The sequence below is a fragment of the Gadus chalcogrammus genome, chromosome 3 (assembly GCF_026213295.1).
Source record: "Gadus chalcogrammus isolate NIFS_2021 chromosome 3, NIFS_Gcha_1.0, whole genome shotgun sequence".
NCBI classification, from domain to species: Eukaryota; Metazoa; Chordata; class Actinopteri; order Gadiformes; family Gadidae; genus Gadus; species Gadus chalcogrammus.
The window spans coordinates 10,082,213-10,101,653 of NC_079414.1; the positions used below are offsets into that span (position 1 = coordinate 10,082,213).

Here is a 19,441-nt window from a genome sequence, read left to right on the forward strand (position 1 = left end):
GTGGGCACGGGGCGTAACGCCCCGTGCCCACTACCTCCTTCAGTCAACGGAGGTGGGAAGGCGTTGCTAGCAACACATATTTTCTCGTGGAAAGTCTGTTTTTGTTATACGCGATTCAACAGAATAAATCCTGAGGGGTTTACCAGCGAAAGGTCAACATGCCTGTTAAGTCAACACTTCTCTTAACCGACCAAAAAAGTAGCAACACATTCTTTACTCAAATAGAGGAACATTATAATTTTGTATGGCTGATATAAATTCCCCTCTGGTTGTGTATTAGCATTTATACAGGCTCATGTGCGAAACAAATGTATTATACCTGACCAATCACATTACATTTAAGCTTAATTTGTATCATTTGTCAACATTTATCTTTGTATTATTCTTATACTTTTCATATGAGTGTTGCAGTTCATCATCATGACTGAGAAATGTTAGCATAAGATGACTAAAATGCAAATTAAACAATTTAGCCATAATATGATTAATTGACTCTGATTTTGAACAAGTTAGTAATTGTCAGACACAATTGTTATTATAATATAAATCAATTATATTAAAGTCTATCTCGTCTTTTTACCCTCATATATCATCTGAAGTCCGATTTCAGTCCCCTCTGGTGTAGTCCAGCCCTCTGTATATAGGGCCTACCTCCCTTAACCCAGTAGTTCTAACAGACACAAGAAGAGAGGATTGCACACAAAGACTCACATGCCTTTTTCATCTTCTATTTTCTTTATTTTCCCAACCCACAGTATCTTCATTGTAGATAACAAGAATAAAAAAAATGGATCTTTGTTAATTTAATACTGAATGTTCATACTTATTTATTATATTTTTCAGGTATTGGTCTCTCGATTAGTATATCTCTAAAGGATATTATATTTATGTCTATTACTCTCGTAATCCCTGTGTTGTTTATATTATGACTTTACTAACATTACAAACAATTTTAATGATTTGTACACCAGATGAGACCAAGTTCCAAATGAAAATGACAATAACAAGGTGGATGAGGTGTAGATCAAACCTTGCACACACACACACACACACACGCACGCACGCACGCACGCACGCACACACACACACACACACACACACACACACACACACACACACACACACACACACACACACACACACACACACACACACACACACACACACACACACACACACACACACACACACACCTAAAGGGATGTATGAATGTAAATGCAATCAATTATTATATCATTCAGTGCAAACCCCCCGGAAACGTATTCATTCCGAAGGCGGTCACTATAATTTAACAGAAATGTATAGATTGTTAAGCATTGCATGGCTGATTCACAATTCACACAAAGATAAAGACCTGTAAATTGAATAAGATAAGGTGCCCAATTGCATAAAAAAAGCATATTATATATGTTTTTCATTATAAAACATTCCGAAGGGGTCGGCAGAACCCCCCTTCAGAAGTCCTGGCAACGCACCGAATGTCCTCATTCCTAGGAACGCCCCCGGCCACGCCCACCGACTGGATTGAACAAGAAGGATCGATAGACCCATGACGGACAGTCCAACTTGAGACCCAACAACGGGCACACTCCGATCGACTTTTTTTTTTCACGCTCTTTAATCATGATTCAAAACAGGTAGGTCTACCTCGACTAAATCGCCCTTTGCCAATCGCATTATTTGATGACTTTTTCAAAAGAAAGCCAATAACCTATCCACATCTCTTCTTATGAAATGTTAATAGTTGTGTAGGTTGGATTATAGGCTGGGCAGTGTGCTACAGTTTATTAAGTGGCTTTTCTTCCAGAACATGGTGGCCTAGTTAACTATTTATTCATACAAAGTAAAAGCTAAACCGATTACTTCATTTTATTTTATTTTATCCAAAATGCGTCCATATGGCAACAGCATAAAAAGGCGAAGATGAACGAACGAGTTTTTACATGTTATTAAAATTTTCTTTCAGGATGCGAGCATACTATTTTGTTTCATTTCGTTGTTGTGGTCTGTCCTTATCGGTTGAGGGGGGGGGGGGAAGGGAAGCAATTGTTGGGGGAGGGAAGCAATTGTTGACCGGGGGGAGAGAGCAATTGTTGAGAGGGGGGTGGGGGGCTCCTACCACTAGGTGATAGTAAAAAAATGTACACACATTATTATTTTATTTTTTTTATTCCCATGGGCCCCCCTCTGCCTTGGGCCCCCCCCACAACTGTGTAACTCATTCCCGCAGACCGGCGGCCCTGTATTTAGTGGTGAACCAGGCATCGCTGAATACGTTACAACCCTGTTGTGAAAACCTCGAAAGGAGGTCGGCAAGTAGAGGACTGATAGTGGTTTGTTTGTATTCCAGGTCAAAGTGGCCTGCTCTGTGCATCAGCCTGTTGGTCTTCTTGGCAGAAGCCAGGGGTCAGGATTGCGAGGAGGCCGGTGTCCCGCCAGAGGTGGTCCAATTCAACAACACCCTGTACGCAGCGTGCAGAATGAAGCCGAGCAGCGGGCTCGCCGCTGACCTCGAGCGGCTCTACGGTCACGTGCTCTTTAAGCAGGAGTATCCGGCCGGGACCTTGAACGTTCACTTTATCATTGGCGGCTTTCCGATGGGTCCCTCGAACCTCAGAGCCATACACGTCCATCAGTTTGGAGACATCAGCGGGGGATGCACCTCCACCGGTCCCCACTACAACCCGGACGCGGTGTCCCACCCCGGCCACCCAGGGGACTTCGGTAACTTTGCTGTCAAGGACGGAAAGATCATGGAATTGAAGGAATACGCCAAGGCCACCCTGTTCGGACCTCAGTCGGTCCTCGGCAGGGGCGTGGTGCTGCACCTGAAGGCGGATGACATGGGCAACGGCGGCAACGCTGAGAGCCTTCTCAACGGGAACGCCGGTACCAGGCTGGCCTGCTGCGTGATAGGGCTCTCTTCAGATGCCCTCTGGAACAAGTACCTTTGATTGTGTCCTTTGATGAACCATGGCATTGATGACATGATTGGTTACACCATTGATTAGATCATTTGGCGCACTGATTACATAAAGAGATACCATTAGTTACATCGTTTGACGAACCGATGGCATATTTAAATGTACCATGGATGACATCATTTGATGACCCGCTAAAAACATAATTTGGGCTAACATTGTTGACAGCATTTGCTGAACCATTGATTGCTTAATTTGATGTAAAATTCATAATTTGATGTACCAATGCTGACATCTGAATACAGACCGTACACGACCCAGTTCTCAAGGTATTTTATTAACATAATAAAGTGCATTATGTGGCCAGGACTACATGTATATTCAACATTTTAAATGACTAAATGATAAATATATTAATATATCGTCCATTTGGTGGTTTATTTACAGATATTCACACACTGTAATATAGTTTGGTCTGCATTTGAGTTTGCTGCTGATTGACAGTGAAAACACATTTTTGACACAACACACACATTCTGCCGACGGGACACATTCTCCGTTTGGGTGGAAAAAAGGTATACAAATATCCACGTCAATATGTACGCATCAACATCTGACCTTGACTCCAGAACCGTGGGGGCCTTACTTTATGGGGCCTTTCTTCATTCATATTTATCTCCTGAGCCTCCTCCCCCAGGCTCCAGGTAACACTCCGTCTAGGACTAGACGGCTTAGGACTGTTCCTCCTCCTTCCGGGGGGAATCAGGGTTCTCGGGCAGTTCCTCCGAAGACCCGGAACCTGGCTCCTGTACGATGGGCGAGTCGTTTCCATGGTGACCCGGTGAGGCCACAGACTCTGTGGGGTCACATGACAGCTGCTGGTAGTTGGCGTTGTCGCCGTGGTCTCGGTGGTTCGGACCCTCGTCGGGGTCGGGGGTTTCGGCCAGGCCGGCCGGGCGCTCTGTCCCGGGCCCGGGGATCTCCGTGGAGTCGGGTGATGGCGACGGTGGGGCTCTTTGCGATTGGTCAGGATCGCTCAAGCCGGATGTCGATTGGTTCTCGTGGATGGGGGTGTTCTGCTGCGTCAGGGCTGACTTGCCCTCACCTGGGAATGTAAAACGACACTTTGACCTTCTTATTTTTTTTCAAGGCAAGCTGACAAAAGCCCCATTATCAGGCAGTGACTGCTGCGCCATCCAGCCAGGTAGAAAAAGGTCTCAGATATCGACATGCTATCAAATAGCGCTGATCGTTGTAAGGCCCATCAATCACACAGACTTAATGTGCTAACAATGCAAACTCAGTTTACAGAGGCCTGTGCTCTTTAGAACCAATTAGAAATATCTCTATAGATTGAACCGCTACGTTGATTCTAGTTCCTAGTTCGGGATTAGGCTCTATAGCCTCATCCTCTGTATCAAAGAAAGCCCACACTACACCACATACCACACTCGTTTCCTCTCTAGAATTCAAGTGCTGCCCAGTGAACTCACAAAGCTCAGCCAAACACAAACACTGTGTCTGAGTGAACCATTAGTGAAACAGACAATCTGACTTAATACAAGGTAATACTGTCTTCAGGTTCCGTTGGGCACCCTGGGCCACACAGCCTCGCCTAGCCATACGACAGAGAAACCCAGTACGTCAAAGCCATCTGCTGCTGCTTAGATCCGCCATTGGAGTTGGTTGCAGCACAGCCCATGTGACCTAGAGGGAGCCAATCAGCGAGTTTCAGAATGCTTACCGTCCGGGCTGTGTTGGGGGGGCAGGGCTACTGTCTGTGGCGGGGCGTCTGGAGTGGTGCTCCCTCTTCCCTCTGTACCAAGAACAGCCAACAAAACGTGCTTCACTAAAACACTGCAGTACCGCCATTGCCACGCAAGAATGGGCACCATGGGGATGATGAGAATAACATAACAATTGAATTCAGTTTAAGATTGCAGATTTGAGTCTTTTCAGCAGATATTGGAGACATTTTTGAGATGGAGAAAAAAAGTTAACAGAGAGAATTAAAGGTTGGATCAACTACAATAGACGTACTTCCGCATAATCCCAGGGAAACATTATAGGTCAGGCCTCCAAGCAGCAGGAAGAGGGAGGAAAAAGAGAAGACGAAAGGAAGAACAGATTCAATTTCTCTCAGATTATCGAGCCATCGGAAAGATCGGCAGTTGCGATGAAAATTAGAGACAGCCATGCAACGTGTCGCAAGGATGATTGATATGTGAGTGTGCGTGTGCTTTTAACACTAGATATTCTCTCTAGGAAGCCCAAGAATGAGTTATCCCCAAGATGGATGAAATTAACCAACTAACTAGTTACTACTTCACTCAACTAAACCGATTTAAAAGACAGTCCAATCTGTGTTTATGACGCAATGGAAGAAGATATAAGCTGTTACTTTCTGTAGAGGCTAACAGAATCTACTTTGGGTTTTCTATGTGAGTGGACGTCTGCCATTCTCTTTGAGCCACCTGGATAAAGTACAAGGTTTGCTGTGCTCTTCATGGCTTGGTCAGGGTGTCAGTGTGTCTACCTGGCAGGCTCCACAGTCCAGACACTTCCAGGGTTTTTAACTTCTTCTCCAGCGCTGCCACGCGGTTTCCTAGGATTCTGAACACGTGGGTGGGAAAGGACTTCGTAAAACACAAAAGGACCCTTGCTTTGCACGGGTCCTTTACAAACACTAAATGTGAAGACACATCTTTGGAGTGTGTGTGTGGATGATGGCTGGTTGAGGCAGTCTCACCTGGCCCGAGTCAGACTGATTGGACTTGGCGATGGGTGAGGCTTCCACATGTTGCACTTTAAGAAATCAATGTGGTTCAACAGAATAACCAGCCATCTCCGCACACACTCTCATCTCTGACATGGCAGCACGTTACACCTCCTGCTCTGCATCCCTACACTCAACCACTATACTGACCCTAACCTCAATAAACCGCTTCCAACCCCAATCACCACCCCGCAGCCTTGCTCTGGAGGAAGCCAATAAAAGCCACCTAGGTGGAGCGCGGCGTGTATCAACCGACATTGTTACATCTTTTTCTCTTTCCTCTGTTCTGGCCTGCTTAAACACTTGTTATGGCTGTTAGGTAATGTTTTATATTTGAACTTTAACTACTAACTAATAGCATGTTGGTGCGGTGCTGTACTTGTTGGTCTGCCGCTGGTGCTGGATCACCATGTTCTTCTCGTGGATGGTCTCCAGCAGAGCCGTGGCCAGAGACTTGAGGTCCGAGATGGACTGGTGAGTCAGCGGGAGACTGCAGCCGTTCTCCTCAGACAGCAACAGCTCCTGGACTGTACACACAGCAACCAACCAACACGTTAACCCCCAAATCACAATGAACAGAAGGGGAATCCTTTGTAGAAATATGTAGAGGGAAGGACAATGTAGCAGCTAGGGTGTTGGCTAGACTTCCAGCCAAAAGGCCCTGGGTTTGATTACCCAATGTCCACGGTCTATGCAGTTCTTATGATGCCTACACTATGCATTGTCGGCATCGTTGTGCAAGATGCCTAACCCCTATATGCATCTAAAAAAGTATGTTGCTTTGGATAAAAGCATCTTCTTTTAAATATACAAACAAATATATAATACAATACATATCTGGATAACCTCAATTGGCAGAATTGTAAATCCAATTTAACAAAACAAGGTTCATTGCTTTGGATAAAGTAAGGTATTTAGACCAAAACCCATATTTTCTTCATAAGAATTTGAACCCTTGCATGAAACGCATATTTTCTATTAAGCTGTTCATCAACCAGAGTACAAAGATGTGAACTTTGTTAGCTTCACCTTGTTTGGCAGACAGCACGCCCGTGAGTGCCGTGCTGTTGGGTTTACCGCTAAACTTGCAGTTCTTTCGGCTCTCCAGCGCGTTCTGAAATGGAGGGATTGTTTATTATTCATGAGTGCCTTTTCTGTTTGCGTTTCATTTCATATGCCATTCATCAAACCTGTCAGCTGATATCTACGCACCTTGTACTTCATTAAATTAGACTTGAGGATGTTGACCTCCTCTTGGAGATGGCCGAAGCGTTCATGTAAATACCTGGGAGACAGCAGTAGGTTACATTGTTAGTTGGTTGGCCAACGGGATAGGCATCTTGCTCAAGAATGCTTCTAAATGTAGCTTTCACCTGAATACACAGTACTTACTCTATCACTTAACCCTCTAAAACGAGTCGTGGACTCGTTTTAGAGGGTTAAGTCAATTTCAGATTCGTTTTTTTCGGTGGGTGGAATTTGTGGCTATCCTACAAGGTCCTGATCCCAATAAAATCTTTTTCCAAAAAAATACTAAATGCTATTTAGCATTGGGGGGGGGGGGTCTTTAGAAAAAGAAAAAATTGTCTGCGCCTGAGGAAAGATAAGATATCAAGTCAGTTTTTCTGAAATAGATTGCCTATCGATGTTAAAAGATTAACAAAAGAATGCACAGAAGCCTTTATCTCCGATAAAAAGATGTCTTTGCTTTACATCTAACCAGTTTCGGCGAGAGCGAAGAGAGCAGCACCGTGGCTCTGATTGGCTGGAGTATTTTAAACAACACAAGGCGGAGGCCATATTTGGATATCAAAGCAGCCCAGCTGGTACCAGACTGATGTGCAAATGTGCTCATCAGTCAGGTAGGAGATTTTTGCCCTTCAAAGGAGACCCCCTACCCACCGGTTCTCCATGCAGAGGGCGTCCACGTCCAGCAGGCGGATGTGGTCGTTGCCCAGGATCTGGTTCATCTCCAGGTTGAGGCGGTGGGCCTTCTCCTGGAACACGCTGCGCTCAGAGCTGATGTCCTGCAGTTCGTCCGTCAGAGACCTCACGCTGTGCTCCAGCAGCTCATTCTGCCACACACACACACACACACACACACACACACACACACACACACACACACACACACACATACACACGTATATATGCACACGAACACATACAAATGTATTGTTTTAATGCGGTAAGCACCTTAGGTTGGTCCCCGAGGATAAAAGGTGCTATATAAATAACATTAATTATTACTATTATTATTATGAATATGTAAGAGTACTCTAACTTATGTAACTAAAGGATCTGAATTGGAAACTTTGGAGACAGCAGGAGTAAATTTCTGCAATTTATTTCACTAAATGTATTCAGTATTCCCATTTATAATCAATACATTTTGCTATCAACCATTAGGTTAATGGTTATTAATAATTTATTAAATATACACCCAGTAATAACCAGGAACAGTTATCAATGAGATTACAAATGCAGTCTCGGGTATTTTCATAAATAAAGACCTTACAATAACGACAAGATGAGTGACGGACCGACCTACAAAGTCGACGAGTACCAGAGTTTAGAGCCTCAGCCCAGGGTCTTGTGTCCCCTGTCTCCTACCTGCTCTCTGGCTCGCTCCAGCTGCTTGACCAGGTCCTCCCTTTCGTGGGCGGGGAAGTGTCTGGCCCCTACCTCCTCGTCCCCCAGCCTCTGTCTGGTGATGGTCATCCGAAGGAGCTGCACAGAGACACCCACGTGCTGAGTTACCTCTTTCAGTTCACAATGACAACTTTGGCCTAAAGTGATTGACCACGGTGGAGCGCAAATATATAAAAAGAAAGCAAGAATTTATGTCTTTAAAGTTTTGGTTATTTTCAAGAAAAATGTTCTTTAAATATGAGCTATGAGCTGAATGTATAGTTGTTATAATTATTTCTTGTTATTCAGCATAACTCTGCCGATCCGTTTCTGAAGTGGCCAAAATCAGTTCTTGACTTTCTGATTTTAACAGACCATCTGTCGAATATTATTAACATTTATAGAGTCTTTCTTTATTCTTTGTTACACCTTACTTCCCTTACTAGGTAGTAACTATCCCTAAAACAGCAAAATGCAATTACTTTCCCTGTCCATTTAGGAAAACCAACACAAAACCCAGAATGACAGCAGGTCCATTGGTAAAACATACAACCAGTGTGTTGTGAGTACTACACCATAAGGAACCCACCATCAAGGAAGCCCCCGTTATTGGAAAGTAATGAAAGTCAGGTTTGGTGATGTGACCAAGTTTGCCTACCAATAGTTTGCTTATACCAAGATGCACAGAGTGATTTACTCCACTAATACCACAGTTACCAACAATGATTTGATATATTGATCCCATGTATATTTCCATTGTTTTTTATCTACACATAAACGATCCACAACGCTTGAGTGAATTGTTTTTGCGTTGTCAAGGAAACATCTGGTAAATAGTTTTGTTTTATGTTTGAGTTGTAGTGCATTGATTGTTTGTTGAATGTTATTGAAAATGAATGCCCACCCTTGGCTATTGACCAATCAGGACCGAGTACTGAACAATGCAGCGGTAGAAGCAAGAGCAGAGGCATACCTTGTTGTCCCCTTTGGCCTCCGCTAAACGCTGCGTCACTTCCTTCACTTCCTCCGACAGCTGCTTGTTTCTTTCTCTGGAGTCCTTCAGCAGTTGGGACATGTTGACCTGGAGTGGGTTAGAAAGAAAACAAACACAGTCAGCCTGTCAGAACAGTTTGAAGCTGGGTCACAGCGTCAACGTTTATCTCTTCAGCATTAATCAAACAGAGAACTTTAAATACCTGATTCCTTTTTTCTGGAGGCAAATCGCCATCCTATTCAAACAGAAAAATATACAGAAAAACCGGCTGTTAAAAGTTCAAAACATGATCTTTAATTATCCCTATATAGATTAATATTGACTACTCGTTTCAGATTCTTTGATCGAAAGTATCCTACAATAACACTTTGAAAGGCCACTGGTCTGGGGGATAAAATTATCGCTCCTTGGTTCTCTAAAACACCTATTTCCAGTGTTATTTGTTAAAATCCCTTCGGTTGGACAATTCAGCCTCAGAGCATTTAACCTGAACAAACGTACAACAGCACCTTAGAGATGAGAGATTTTGTAAAGTACTCTATTGCGATGCAATGTGACGTTTTCCCAAACTCTGTCCTTGACCGCCACAATTATCTCCATCAAACAATAAGCTATATCGCTTGTTTTCACATCTGTGGCAGGCAAGCTCACGCTAAATGATCTTCGGCAGAATCTGTACAAGATAGTATTTTTTACAAATTATATTAGTAATGGATGTTTAACTGCAGCCAGAAGAAACAAGGAGGGATTTGATCACCCTACCGGTATGGTCCTTTAAAGAACAGGTAAGGGTTAGGGCAGCATGCTCAAGGGTTACTACAGCTGGACTATGAACAATGGGGTTCAAACCCACAACCTCTTGGATGGGAATCAACCAATGACAGGCTGATCTGCTACCATCACCATAAAAGCAAAAGCACCAGTCACAAAACTGGAATATATAATGTGCTTACAATAAGTTCTCTGTACTTCTTCTTGAGCCCCTGATGCCGCTCTCTGAGCTGATTGGCCATCAGCTTGTACTGGTCCCTCTCCTGCTGGCACGTGTCCAGCTCCTTGGACAGGATCAGCAGAGCCTCCTTCTTGCTCTCCAACTTGCGCTTGCAGACCACAAACTGTATTTTAAAACAGTGATGATGGGTGATGATGATGATGATGATGATGATGATGATGATGATGATGATGATGATGATGATGATGATGATGATGGTATAGAAGGTGCATCATGGCATTAAAGCAGGGAAACGACGCTTCATAGTGTCTGAAGTATTTAGTTGTCTAAATGTCTAAAAGCGTGCATTCCGACATGTGTCCCTTTATTGACTTTAGCAGGTCGCTTATTGTAGGCCATCAAGGCCACACTGTGTACGAAACTAATAGGTACACAGCACCGTTGACCGTTGGAAGGGCACGGATTAAGGCTGGTAGCGAAAAAAAGGTGCGAGCACGCAAATAGATCTCAATGAAATACGTTTCCTCAGCATTGACAGCTCATTTGTTCAACGAAAAGAAAGTAAATAATCCAAACGTTAACATTGTAAGATAATTAACATCGCATGTGTCCTCGTAGTATCATTTTAGAAACAAATACTCGCCTATACTGCAGTCGACAGGGGGGATCACTTGTAGAATCTCAAATGGACAGTATTGATCAGCACTGACGCGGTGGTGAAATGCTCATAATAACATGACAGCTGCTGGCTGCAGCATCTTTACAGTCGTCGTAGCTCACCTCGTTCACCATCCCCTGCCAGTCACTCTCGCTTCGTCTGCTTGTATCCACCATTTTTCGTTAACCCTACGATGGTCTAAACTTAAAGCAGCGTCACCACCCTTCCAGAAAACGACATTACAGATCGCTGTTACCAGCTTAAAGCATTTATCGCTCGGGACGTCAGGATCTCCAGCGGTCTACCTCACTTCCGCCCCTGCCATCGTTACGTCACGTCGCGAATTCTGAATTAAAACGTGTAAAGAAACACTGTGAACAGATATATATAGGCCTATACATATATATACATATATGTATATATATATATTAATTTTTTAAGGCACTCTATATATATATATACATATATATGTATTATAAGTTAAAGACGTCTCAAAATAGATTTTTATTTTTTGGGAGAAACTACAGGTGTATCCTGTTTATAGAATAGGAATACAAATGTAACATACACTAAGGCACAATTTTGTTTCGTTTTTAAAACGTTTTATTGTTTATTTCACCCAGTTGCATTGATCACATTCATCATTTGGGGATTACAAATATATTAAGAAACGACATTATCATGTTCTCAATCTTGCATCTGACTTTGACATACATATTGCATAGTAATAGTCAATAGATTAGTAAGACATACAATTCTGCTGTTAAGGAATATTAGGCACTCAGTTTTTCTAAAAGCGTAACATACATATTCTTATTGCATTATTGCTAATACATGTATGATTTGCAGGTATTAGTCACATATAGTTTGGAAAGCACAGTATTTCATTCTGGTATGTATTATACACAAGGCATGTTGTTAGTAATGTAGAAAGCTATAGATGTTGTTGAGCCAGTTTTACAAACAACCCTGGACGTCAGTATTCCAAAAGATTTTGGAAAACATATTTGTAATACATCTCAAAAATATGATCATAAAAGGATGTTTTTGTTATTGAGATCATCTCTTGTTTTAATACCCATGCATTTCATGTTTGGATTTTTCAAGTCACATATGCAATTAAAACAAAGTTTCAAGTTGTATGTTCACTCTATAACTGCAATAATACTCGATAGAAGTGCAAGAATAACCCAGGAAACCTGCCTCAACATTCACTTTGGACTAAAAAAGCATGTTATTGTGTTGCATTAAGCAAAAGTATTCCCAACTCCCAAATCCTCTGTTTTTGACCCCCTGGGAGTCCAAACAGTCATAATCATAGTATCAACGTCCCGCCCAAGCCGCTCCGCCCTACAGACTCAAGTCCACGATGACGTGCTCAAACACCATGGACTTCCCCTTGAAGCTGGAGGAGAAGATGAAGGTCCGCCTGTCGGTGTTCACCACGGTGAAGGAGCGCGGCGACTGCACGTAGATGTCCTTGAACTTCACGAAGCTCTGGCTCTCGCCGTCCCACAGGAAGATCTGCGTGAAGGAGAAGTCGCTGCCCAGGGCTAGGTAGTGGCGTTCCCCGAAGGCGAAGGGCTGGAGCAACATGGCCCCGCGCGACGGCAGCGCCTGCACCTCGGTGAACTGCTTGCTGCTCCACTTCAGCACCCTGGAGTCCCCGATGTAGCAGGTCAAGGCCAGGTAGGTGTCGCTGCCGCCCACGCGGAACGCCTGCACCGCCAGCACCTCGTCCACCATGGGGACCTCGCCGTGGGGCATGAACTTCAGGGTGCTTTTGTTCCACACGTAGATGACGGGCGCCTGGGAGCGGCTGGAGAGGATGAGGTAGGACTTGCCGTCCAGCTGGACAAACTCGGCGTCCGTGTCGCGGAACCACTCGTGGAGGAACTGGTAGGAGAAGAAGCCGGTCTCATTGCGCTCGGGCTGGTCCATCCACTTGTACAGCGTGGAGATGCCCGCCTTGGAGCTGTCCACGATGACAAAGTACCAGTCGCCGTCCATCTGGAAGACCTCGATGTCGTTGGGCTTGGAGATGTTGAACAACTCGATGGTCTGGAACATGGTGAACTTGTTCTGCCCGGCTTCGAACTTGTAGATGTGGGAGCCGCCGAAGAGCTGTGTGACCAGGATCAGGACGTGGTCCTCGATCACCACCGACTTGCAGCCCACCACCGATTTCCCTGCGGAGAACACGACAGGATAGTAAAGTAAGAATTTATTATAAGAATGAAGTTAGTAGAGTAAGTAATAGCCCGGTGTGTAAGCCAATATGGTACGATTAGGCTTTCTTCCGAACCTGTAATGTTATCAAATTTTCTGAAGTTCATTTCGATGTGGTCCCATTCCATGACCACACAGCTGTTGGAGTAAGGCGCCGCCATGGCAACATAGATGTCCTCTTTAGAGGAGAAGATGTCCGCCGACATCGATTGGATGGGGATAGCCTGGTGACGGATGAAGTCTAAGAAACGCACGAAACAGGCAAAAACAGAGAACGTAGTTTACATTATCTTAACCTTTACTTTCTACTTTTACTCTTGCATCAATAAACTCCATTAGCCAATCTATCAAAAATAAGTTTTCTTAAGAATAAAACTCTCTTTTCCACATAAATCTTTCCAATCTGGTCTACATATTTGGTCAATACTAAATCCATATGCTTGAAACTTTTCATTTCTAAATAAGAAGATTATGCATAATGGTGTGTGTCTGTGCATGCTTGTGTGTATGCGTGAGTGCGTGTGGATGTGTGTGTGTCCACAGGGTCACCTGTGGAGATACACTCTCCGGGGGGTAGCGGCAGGTCATTGAGCTTCTTGCCCTTCATGTCCCCGGGGCCGGAGCAGAGGACGTCGGAGGCGGTGGCGTTGGTGTTCTTCAGCCACACCATCAGCCACCGGGTCTCACAGTTACACTGGAAGGAGTTCCCCCGCAGGTCCCTGGGGGGAGGGGGCACAGTGACCTCTCAGCGTTAGTACATCTCACCAAGGTCTGCTCTAATAATTGCCTGAGCGACATTGCGTTATAGGATAGCATGGTATACTGCGGTTTACGGTATTATAGTATAGAATAGTATGGTGGTGTTTTCCTTTATTATAATTAATTATGTATTTCACTCATATCAGCAAAGAGGAGATAGTTAAGTGGTGAGCGACAGTGAGAGAGAGCGAGAGAGAGAGAGAGAGAGAGAGAGAGAGAGAGAGAGAGAGAGAGAGAGAGAGAGAGAGAGAGAGAGAGAGAGAGAGAGAGAGGTAACCTAAAGCATGGCATAACAAATGCTGATGGTTGAGTTCTTGCTGCAGTGAAAAGTGCTGACTCACAGTTCCAGCAGGGAATCCAAGTCAAAGAAGAGATCTCTTGGCAAGAAAGTCATTCCATTATTGGCCAGGGATCTAAAACAAAACAATCGATTGGCCAGAGCAGCGTACGTTCTTTTATAATGATACTGTTAGCCTTTTCACTGCACAGTGAAGAAAAGTGCATTATGGAAGTGAAGACCCCAAACTTACAAATGAGTGAGATCCCGTAGACCTCTTAAGGCGTATTTGGTGATGGTTTCAATCTTGTTTCCTTCAATAAATCTAACAAACAAATAAATGGCATTCTCAGGCAGAAGTACTGCACGTCATTACAGATTTTACAGATTTGCATTTTCTACTCAAGATAATGGACTGTAGTTTACTTACAAATATTCAAGACGAGAAAGCCCAGAAAAGGCATCATCTTTTATTGTGGTCAAAGAATTAGAATTGAGAAGCCTGCAGAAGAAGAAGAAGAAGCATTTTAATCACCGTCATCAACAACTAACTGACATGGTATAAACTAGGCTACTACAAATTATGTCACATTTTGTGCATTTTTATTTCCGGTATGGTCTTCCATCTTTAAAGTTGTAATACTGCCTAACCCAATTAAAAAGAAACAACTTACAGCAGCTGAAGGGATGGCATGAGAGCGAAAAGCCCTTCTGTGAGTTCAGCAATAGAACCATTCACCATGCTCCTGTGTGTGAGAAATAACACACCGGAGACAATACATAACTCATGCTGTTCAGATGGAATAGACTGTATTTCAGCAGTTTTCCAATGCAACAAATCGTCCACCGCATCAATATTAGGATAAAAAGTTTGCTATACTTACAAAGAATTGATATCAGTCGGAATGGTTCGAGGCATTGCCGTTGTGCCAACGCAGATGATGGTATCCTTGGAGCAGGAGCATCCTGAAGGGCATTTGAAATTCCTCTTAGAATTAACCGCTAGATTAAAACCCATGAGGAGAAAACTCATCAATAGCCATTGTTTCAGGAACGCCATGATGCAAATGTGGGTGTATTGTTAGGAATAGTGTCGGAATGTAAACCGCTCCAAGCTCGCTGTGTTTTGGCGACGGCTACATGGAGTGCAGTAGACGCCTGCTACTGGAAACCTAGAGTTGCAGTTTCATCCCGGAAGGCTACGTAGGCTATTCTCCAACAACATCCAACAGCACCCACACAAAATACTTCCAACACCGACAATCACATCATCGCTATAAAGGAAAGATCAGTGAAACGTGTACTGTCATTAAACTCAATGCTGCCCTGATGAGGGAGTGGACGTATTTGAGCACGGTGACGACATGCTGGATCACTTCAGCACCATGGAGAGTTTAAAGGAATGAATCATTCCATGGGCATCGTGATGCTGTTCGCCATTAGCCGAAGATGGGGTCACTTATTGCAACTACTATTTAGGCTGCGACATGCAGCCCTTTGGCACGAACTGCATCAAGTTGCAGCTTATGTTATTACATAGAGGGTATTCAATTTGGAACATATCCATCTATAATTACATCAAAGAACAAGCATGTGTGTGTGTGTGTGTGTGTGTGTGTGTGTGTGTGTGTCTTTCTGTCTGTCCGTCTCTCTGTCAATCCGTCCGCCAGTCAGTCTACCTTGTAACTATTTAATACAGCATTACATCATGGTTTTAGGAAGCTGTTATTAATATAGGCCGCTAGAGGGGGCTGGATTAAAATATTTCGGAGCCAGGAACCAGAACCCCATTTTAAGCATGCTCGACTATTTTTACTGTTGTTACTGAAATAGTGTGGTTAATGTAGTTTTAATCTGAGGTGATGATGCAACCCCCTTCATGAAAATAGTTTTCCCCCTTCTTAGGATCTCCTCATCTTGACCTTCACCTAACCTAATTGGACAGTCGCTATACTTAATTAACCATTTGCTGAAATTAAGCAATACCGCCACCACCGTATCATGCTATTAGTTTAGTTGACCCAGAAGATGAGCCCAGCCTTTTCTACTTATCTCTCAGCTACTACAACACATTCAAACTATCACCGAACTTAACTGTTACTACGTTCATTATAACCGTCTCCAATTAGTTTAGTTGGACCTTGTTTGCTAATTAACTGTGCCATTTTATGTCATTATGGAAAGACATTGTTGAGTTTGACAGCAGTGGCCATTTCTGATGTGAGACTTGGCAAAACGTTTTCATTAAGCTAACCTTTACTGTAAAATCTATATTCAACGTACATATACAGTCACATATACGTTGCTTATGTATTTTACAGTAGGGCTACTACAACTCTCTTAAGTCAGAAGTATCACCAACAAAAAATCCCATGATGCATTCTGATGTCCTATACTGTACAACGTTCTATACTGGTTATAATATTGATCAGGGTCTTAGGGTATGGTGTTTGACTCCTTGCCGATTCACCCATTCCACAGACAATACTGGTCCCAGTGGTTGTTCTCGCTGCCACTAACAAGCTGTTGACCTTTGCCAGGGCATCAGTCATCTATGAGCATGAGCGTAACCAAATACACGCTACCAGCGGCAGCAACTGTACATGTCTGCCATTGCTGGCATAATTCATGACGGTTCGGCAGGCTGCATTGCTGTTTTTAGGCTAGAGTGTCCCTTAAACACTCGCGACACGTGCAAGCTGAGACGCCACTATGCTACACTCACTGCTATCTCTTTCCTGCTAATGAATAAACCTGTTATTTAGAAACTACTGACGGGTGAGAAAACTTAATATGCAGCCTACTGTACATGACTGCCAACTTATATAAACATTGTCTATATCAATCTCTGTCTGACCGTCTATATCTGTCTGTCTATCTATCTGTCGGTCCGTCTCAATATCTATCTATCAATTGATCTATCTCTACATCTATCTATCTGTCTTTCGGCCCTTATGTATCCATCTGCCCGTCCGTCCCATTGATAGCCAGTACGTTGAAGGTGGCGTAACATAACCCCTCCAAGGCAGAAAAGCGCCGGCTGCCAGCTATGCGCCATGCATCAAATCCCTTCCTGAGTGAATCGTCAGGATGGCTCTCTAATGCCCCACCACTGCGGTGCGAGTTCACAGGTGACACTTTCAAACGCAACCGTGACCCCCAACTGTCGAGAGAGTTGGGGAGGGGGGGGGGGGGGGGGGCGTTGGCTCCTGGTGACCGCCTCACAGCAGGTGTTGGATCCCTCCCTGAGTCTCTGGTTCCCTCGAGCGGCGTCCTGCGTCGTCTCCAGAGTTGGTGTCGGAGTCCCCCCTGCGCGGTGATACGCGCCGCTATATTCTCCCTTTTCCATGGAACATAAACATATTATGGTTACGGATCATACGATAGTTGTGTGCATGCAACCTGTCCTCGCGTATTAAATATACACACTTGATTTATGGTCAGGAGATGTGGAAACTTGGCTGCGAGGGTATCAAAGGCTTAGGTTTACTTGACTTGGAAAATAAAAAGGGATGGTTTTGGGGATTCAAACATTGAGTCACTACATGTCGGACTACTCTGATTCAACCTGCCATGGGAGAGAGATAGTGAGATAGAGATAGATAAAAGAGAGTGAGGGCCACACTGAGACAGACAGAGAGAGCGAGAGTGAGAGTGAGAGAGCTAAAATGAAAGAGAGAGGCAGGCAGAAAGAGAGAGAGTGAGAGAGAGGTAGAGGGAGAGAGAGATACTGGGAAGAAGCTACACATGGTTTTGGTTTGGATTACAGTAATGCAGACGTGATTAAACACCTTCTGGTTTAATACAGCTCCCGTAGGTAACCGATCCTCACATACTCCATGACTGCTGCCCCCATTTTAAATAGCTACCTACATTTATCATCTTTGTGGAGGTAATTCAAACCTGTACGCTTTCACATTTTGGTATTGAGAGAGAGTGTGTGTGTGTGTGTGTGTGTGTGTGTGTGTGTGTGTGTGTGTGTGTGTGTGTGTGTGTGTGTGTGTGTGTGTGTGTGTGTGTGTGTGTGTGTGTGTGTGTGTGGATGTGTTTGTGTGTGTGTGTGTGTGTGTGTGTGTGTGTGTGTGTGTGTGTGTGTGTGTGTGTGTGTGTGTGTTTGTGTGTGTGTGTGTGTGTGTGTGTGTGTGTGTGTGTGTGTGTGTGTGTGTGTGTGTGTGTGTTAGAGGGAGAGAGCAGTAGCTAAAATATATACAATCAATCACTGCATAAATTGTAAGACATGGAGAACGGCTTCTACTTTCTGTAGTGTGCTGCCTGAGGACTTGTTTCAAATAAATTTGTCCCTGTCTTTAATCCCTGCCCCTGTGTGCTTCTGAACATGCTCAACATAAAACATAGCACATGTATCAAATAAATCCAACATTGTAGTAACAATCGCAAAATTATTAGGCTACAAGATAACTACAGTATAAAGGTTTTGATAGTTGACACGTCATTCATCATGGCCGAAAACAACTCACTGGGACTATTTGAAGATGGAAAAAGGATCAAAGACTGTGTGTGTATTTGTGTGTGTATGTGCATGCGTTTATGTTTGGGTGTGCATGTGTCTGTGTGTGTATTTGTGTGTGCGTCTGTCTGTTTGTGTATTTGTGTGTGTGTGTCTGTGTGTGTATATGTGTGTTTGTGTGTGTGTGTGTGTGTGTGTGTGTGTGTGTGTGTGTGTGTGTGTGTGTGTGTGTGTGTGTGTGTGTGTGTGTGTGTGTGTGTGTGTGTGTGTGTGTGTGTGTGTGTGTGTTTGTGTGTGTGTGTGTGCGTGTGGTTGTGCTTGCTTGTGTGCTCGGGGGATGAGGGTGGGGTATTTTGACACATTATTTATATGGAAGACAGATTACATTGGCTCCCTGTGTCCTGTGGAGACATCTGTGTGTGTGAGACCAGGAACATCTGATGTTCTGGCCTCTCACCAGAGCATTCCAGAACTGTGTGCCCTGCAGAGTGTGTTCCCTTAGCATGGGCCGTGAAACCCAGTAGACGATACATATGAGCGAGATGATTTAATTATACTCTTGGGAAGGTGATGATTTCGTCACCATCAAGCCCCTTGTATAGGACTGCCACGCAGAGAGATGCACTCCATACCGTCTCACATGTACAGAAAAGGTTTCTAAACTGGGCAGAGAAAGCGGACGCGGAAAAGGAGCTGTTCTTCCCCAAAAGGTGCTGATCGTGTTTTGGAGCTTGGCATCGAAACTCAAAATACAAATCTTATAAAGAATACTTCGA

General features: G+C 44.0%; 3 protein-coding genes across 4 annotated transcripts; 1 reads left to right on the forward strand and 2 right to left on the reverse strand.

Moving 5' to 3' along the window:
• Nucleotides 1–1,528: 1,528 nt before the first annotated feature.
• Nucleotides 1,529–3,362, forward strand: sod3a (superoxide dismutase 3, extracellular a). Its single transcript, XM_056585982.1, has 2 exons — nt 1,529–1,637; nt 2,351–3,362. Exons 1-2 carry the CDS (start codon nt 1,624–1,626, stop codon nt 2,952–2,954), a joined length of 618 nt encoding a protein of 205 aa, XP_056441957.1. The 5' UTR covers nt 1,529–1,623; the 3' UTR covers nt 2,955–3,362.
• Nucleotides 2,927–11,258, reverse strand: LOC130379260 (coiled-coil domain-containing protein 149-B-like). 2 transcript variants are annotated; one of them, XM_056585980.1, is made up of 12 exons: nt 11,055–11,258; nt 10,276–10,422; nt 9,525–9,557; nt 9,302–9,409; nt 8,311–8,427; nt 7,600–7,772; nt 6,910–6,982; nt 6,727–6,811; nt 6,077–6,224; nt 5,458–5,534; nt 4,666–4,737; nt 2,927–4,026 (listed from the first exon to the last, which is right to left on the reverse strand). In XM_056585980.1, exons 1-12 carry the CDS (start codon nt 11,106–11,108, stop codon nt 3,653–3,655), a joined length of 1,461 nt encoding a protein of 486 aa, XP_056441955.1. In that variant the 5' UTR covers nt 11,109–11,258; the 3' UTR covers nt 2,927–3,652. The 2 variants fall into 2 exon arrangements, with proteins under 2 accessions (XP_056441955.1, XP_056441954.1); XM_056585979.1 differs by having other exon boundaries at nt 10,276–10,437.
• A 1,024-nt stretch (nt 11,259–12,282) lies between these two features.
• Nucleotides 12,283–15,215, reverse strand: LOC130378799 (leucine-rich repeat LGI family member 2-like). The gene is made up of 8 exons (XM_056585426.1): nt 15,082–15,215; nt 14,872–14,943; nt 14,628–14,699; nt 14,451–14,522; nt 14,262–14,333; nt 13,711–13,880; nt 13,238–13,402; nt 12,283–13,121 (listed from the first exon to the last, which is right to left on the reverse strand). Exons 1-8 carry the CDS (start codon nt 15,213–15,215, stop codon nt 12,283–12,285), a joined length of 1,596 nt encoding a protein of 531 aa, XP_056441401.1.
• Between the last annotated feature and the right edge of the window lie 4,226 nt (nt 15,216–19,441).

What these genes read in the sequence shown, in the direction of transcription:
- LOC130379260 (XM_056585979.1), bottom strand. Translation starts at nt 11,108, where the DNA reads ATGGTGGATACAAGCAGACGAAGCGAGAGTGACTGGCAGGGGATGGTG. An exon ending in AGGCCAAAGGGGACAACAAG is followed by an intron (nt 8,428 to 9,301) that starts GTATGCCTCTGC and finishes GTCTCTGTGCAG; the next exon opens with CTCCTTCGGATGACCATCAC. An exon ending in CCCCCAACACAGCCCGGACG is followed by an intron (nt 4,027 to 4,665) that starts GTAAGCATTCTG and finishes TTACATTCCCAG; the next exon opens with GTGAGGGCAAGTCAGCCCTG.
- LOC130378799 (XM_056585426.1), bottom strand. Translation starts at nt 15,215, where the DNA reads ATGGGTTTTAATCTAGCGGTTAATTCTAAGAGGAATTTCAAATGCCCT. An exon ending in CTTTCTCGTCTTGAATATTT is followed by an intron (nt 14,523 to 14,627) that starts GTAAGTAAACTA and finishes TTTGTTTGTTAG; the next exon opens with ATTTATTGAAGGAAACAAGA. An exon ending in AAAATTTGATAACATTACAG is followed by an intron (nt 13,122 to 13,237) that starts GTTCGGAAGAAA and finishes TGTTCTCCGCAG; the next exon opens with GGAAATCGGTGGTGGGCTGC.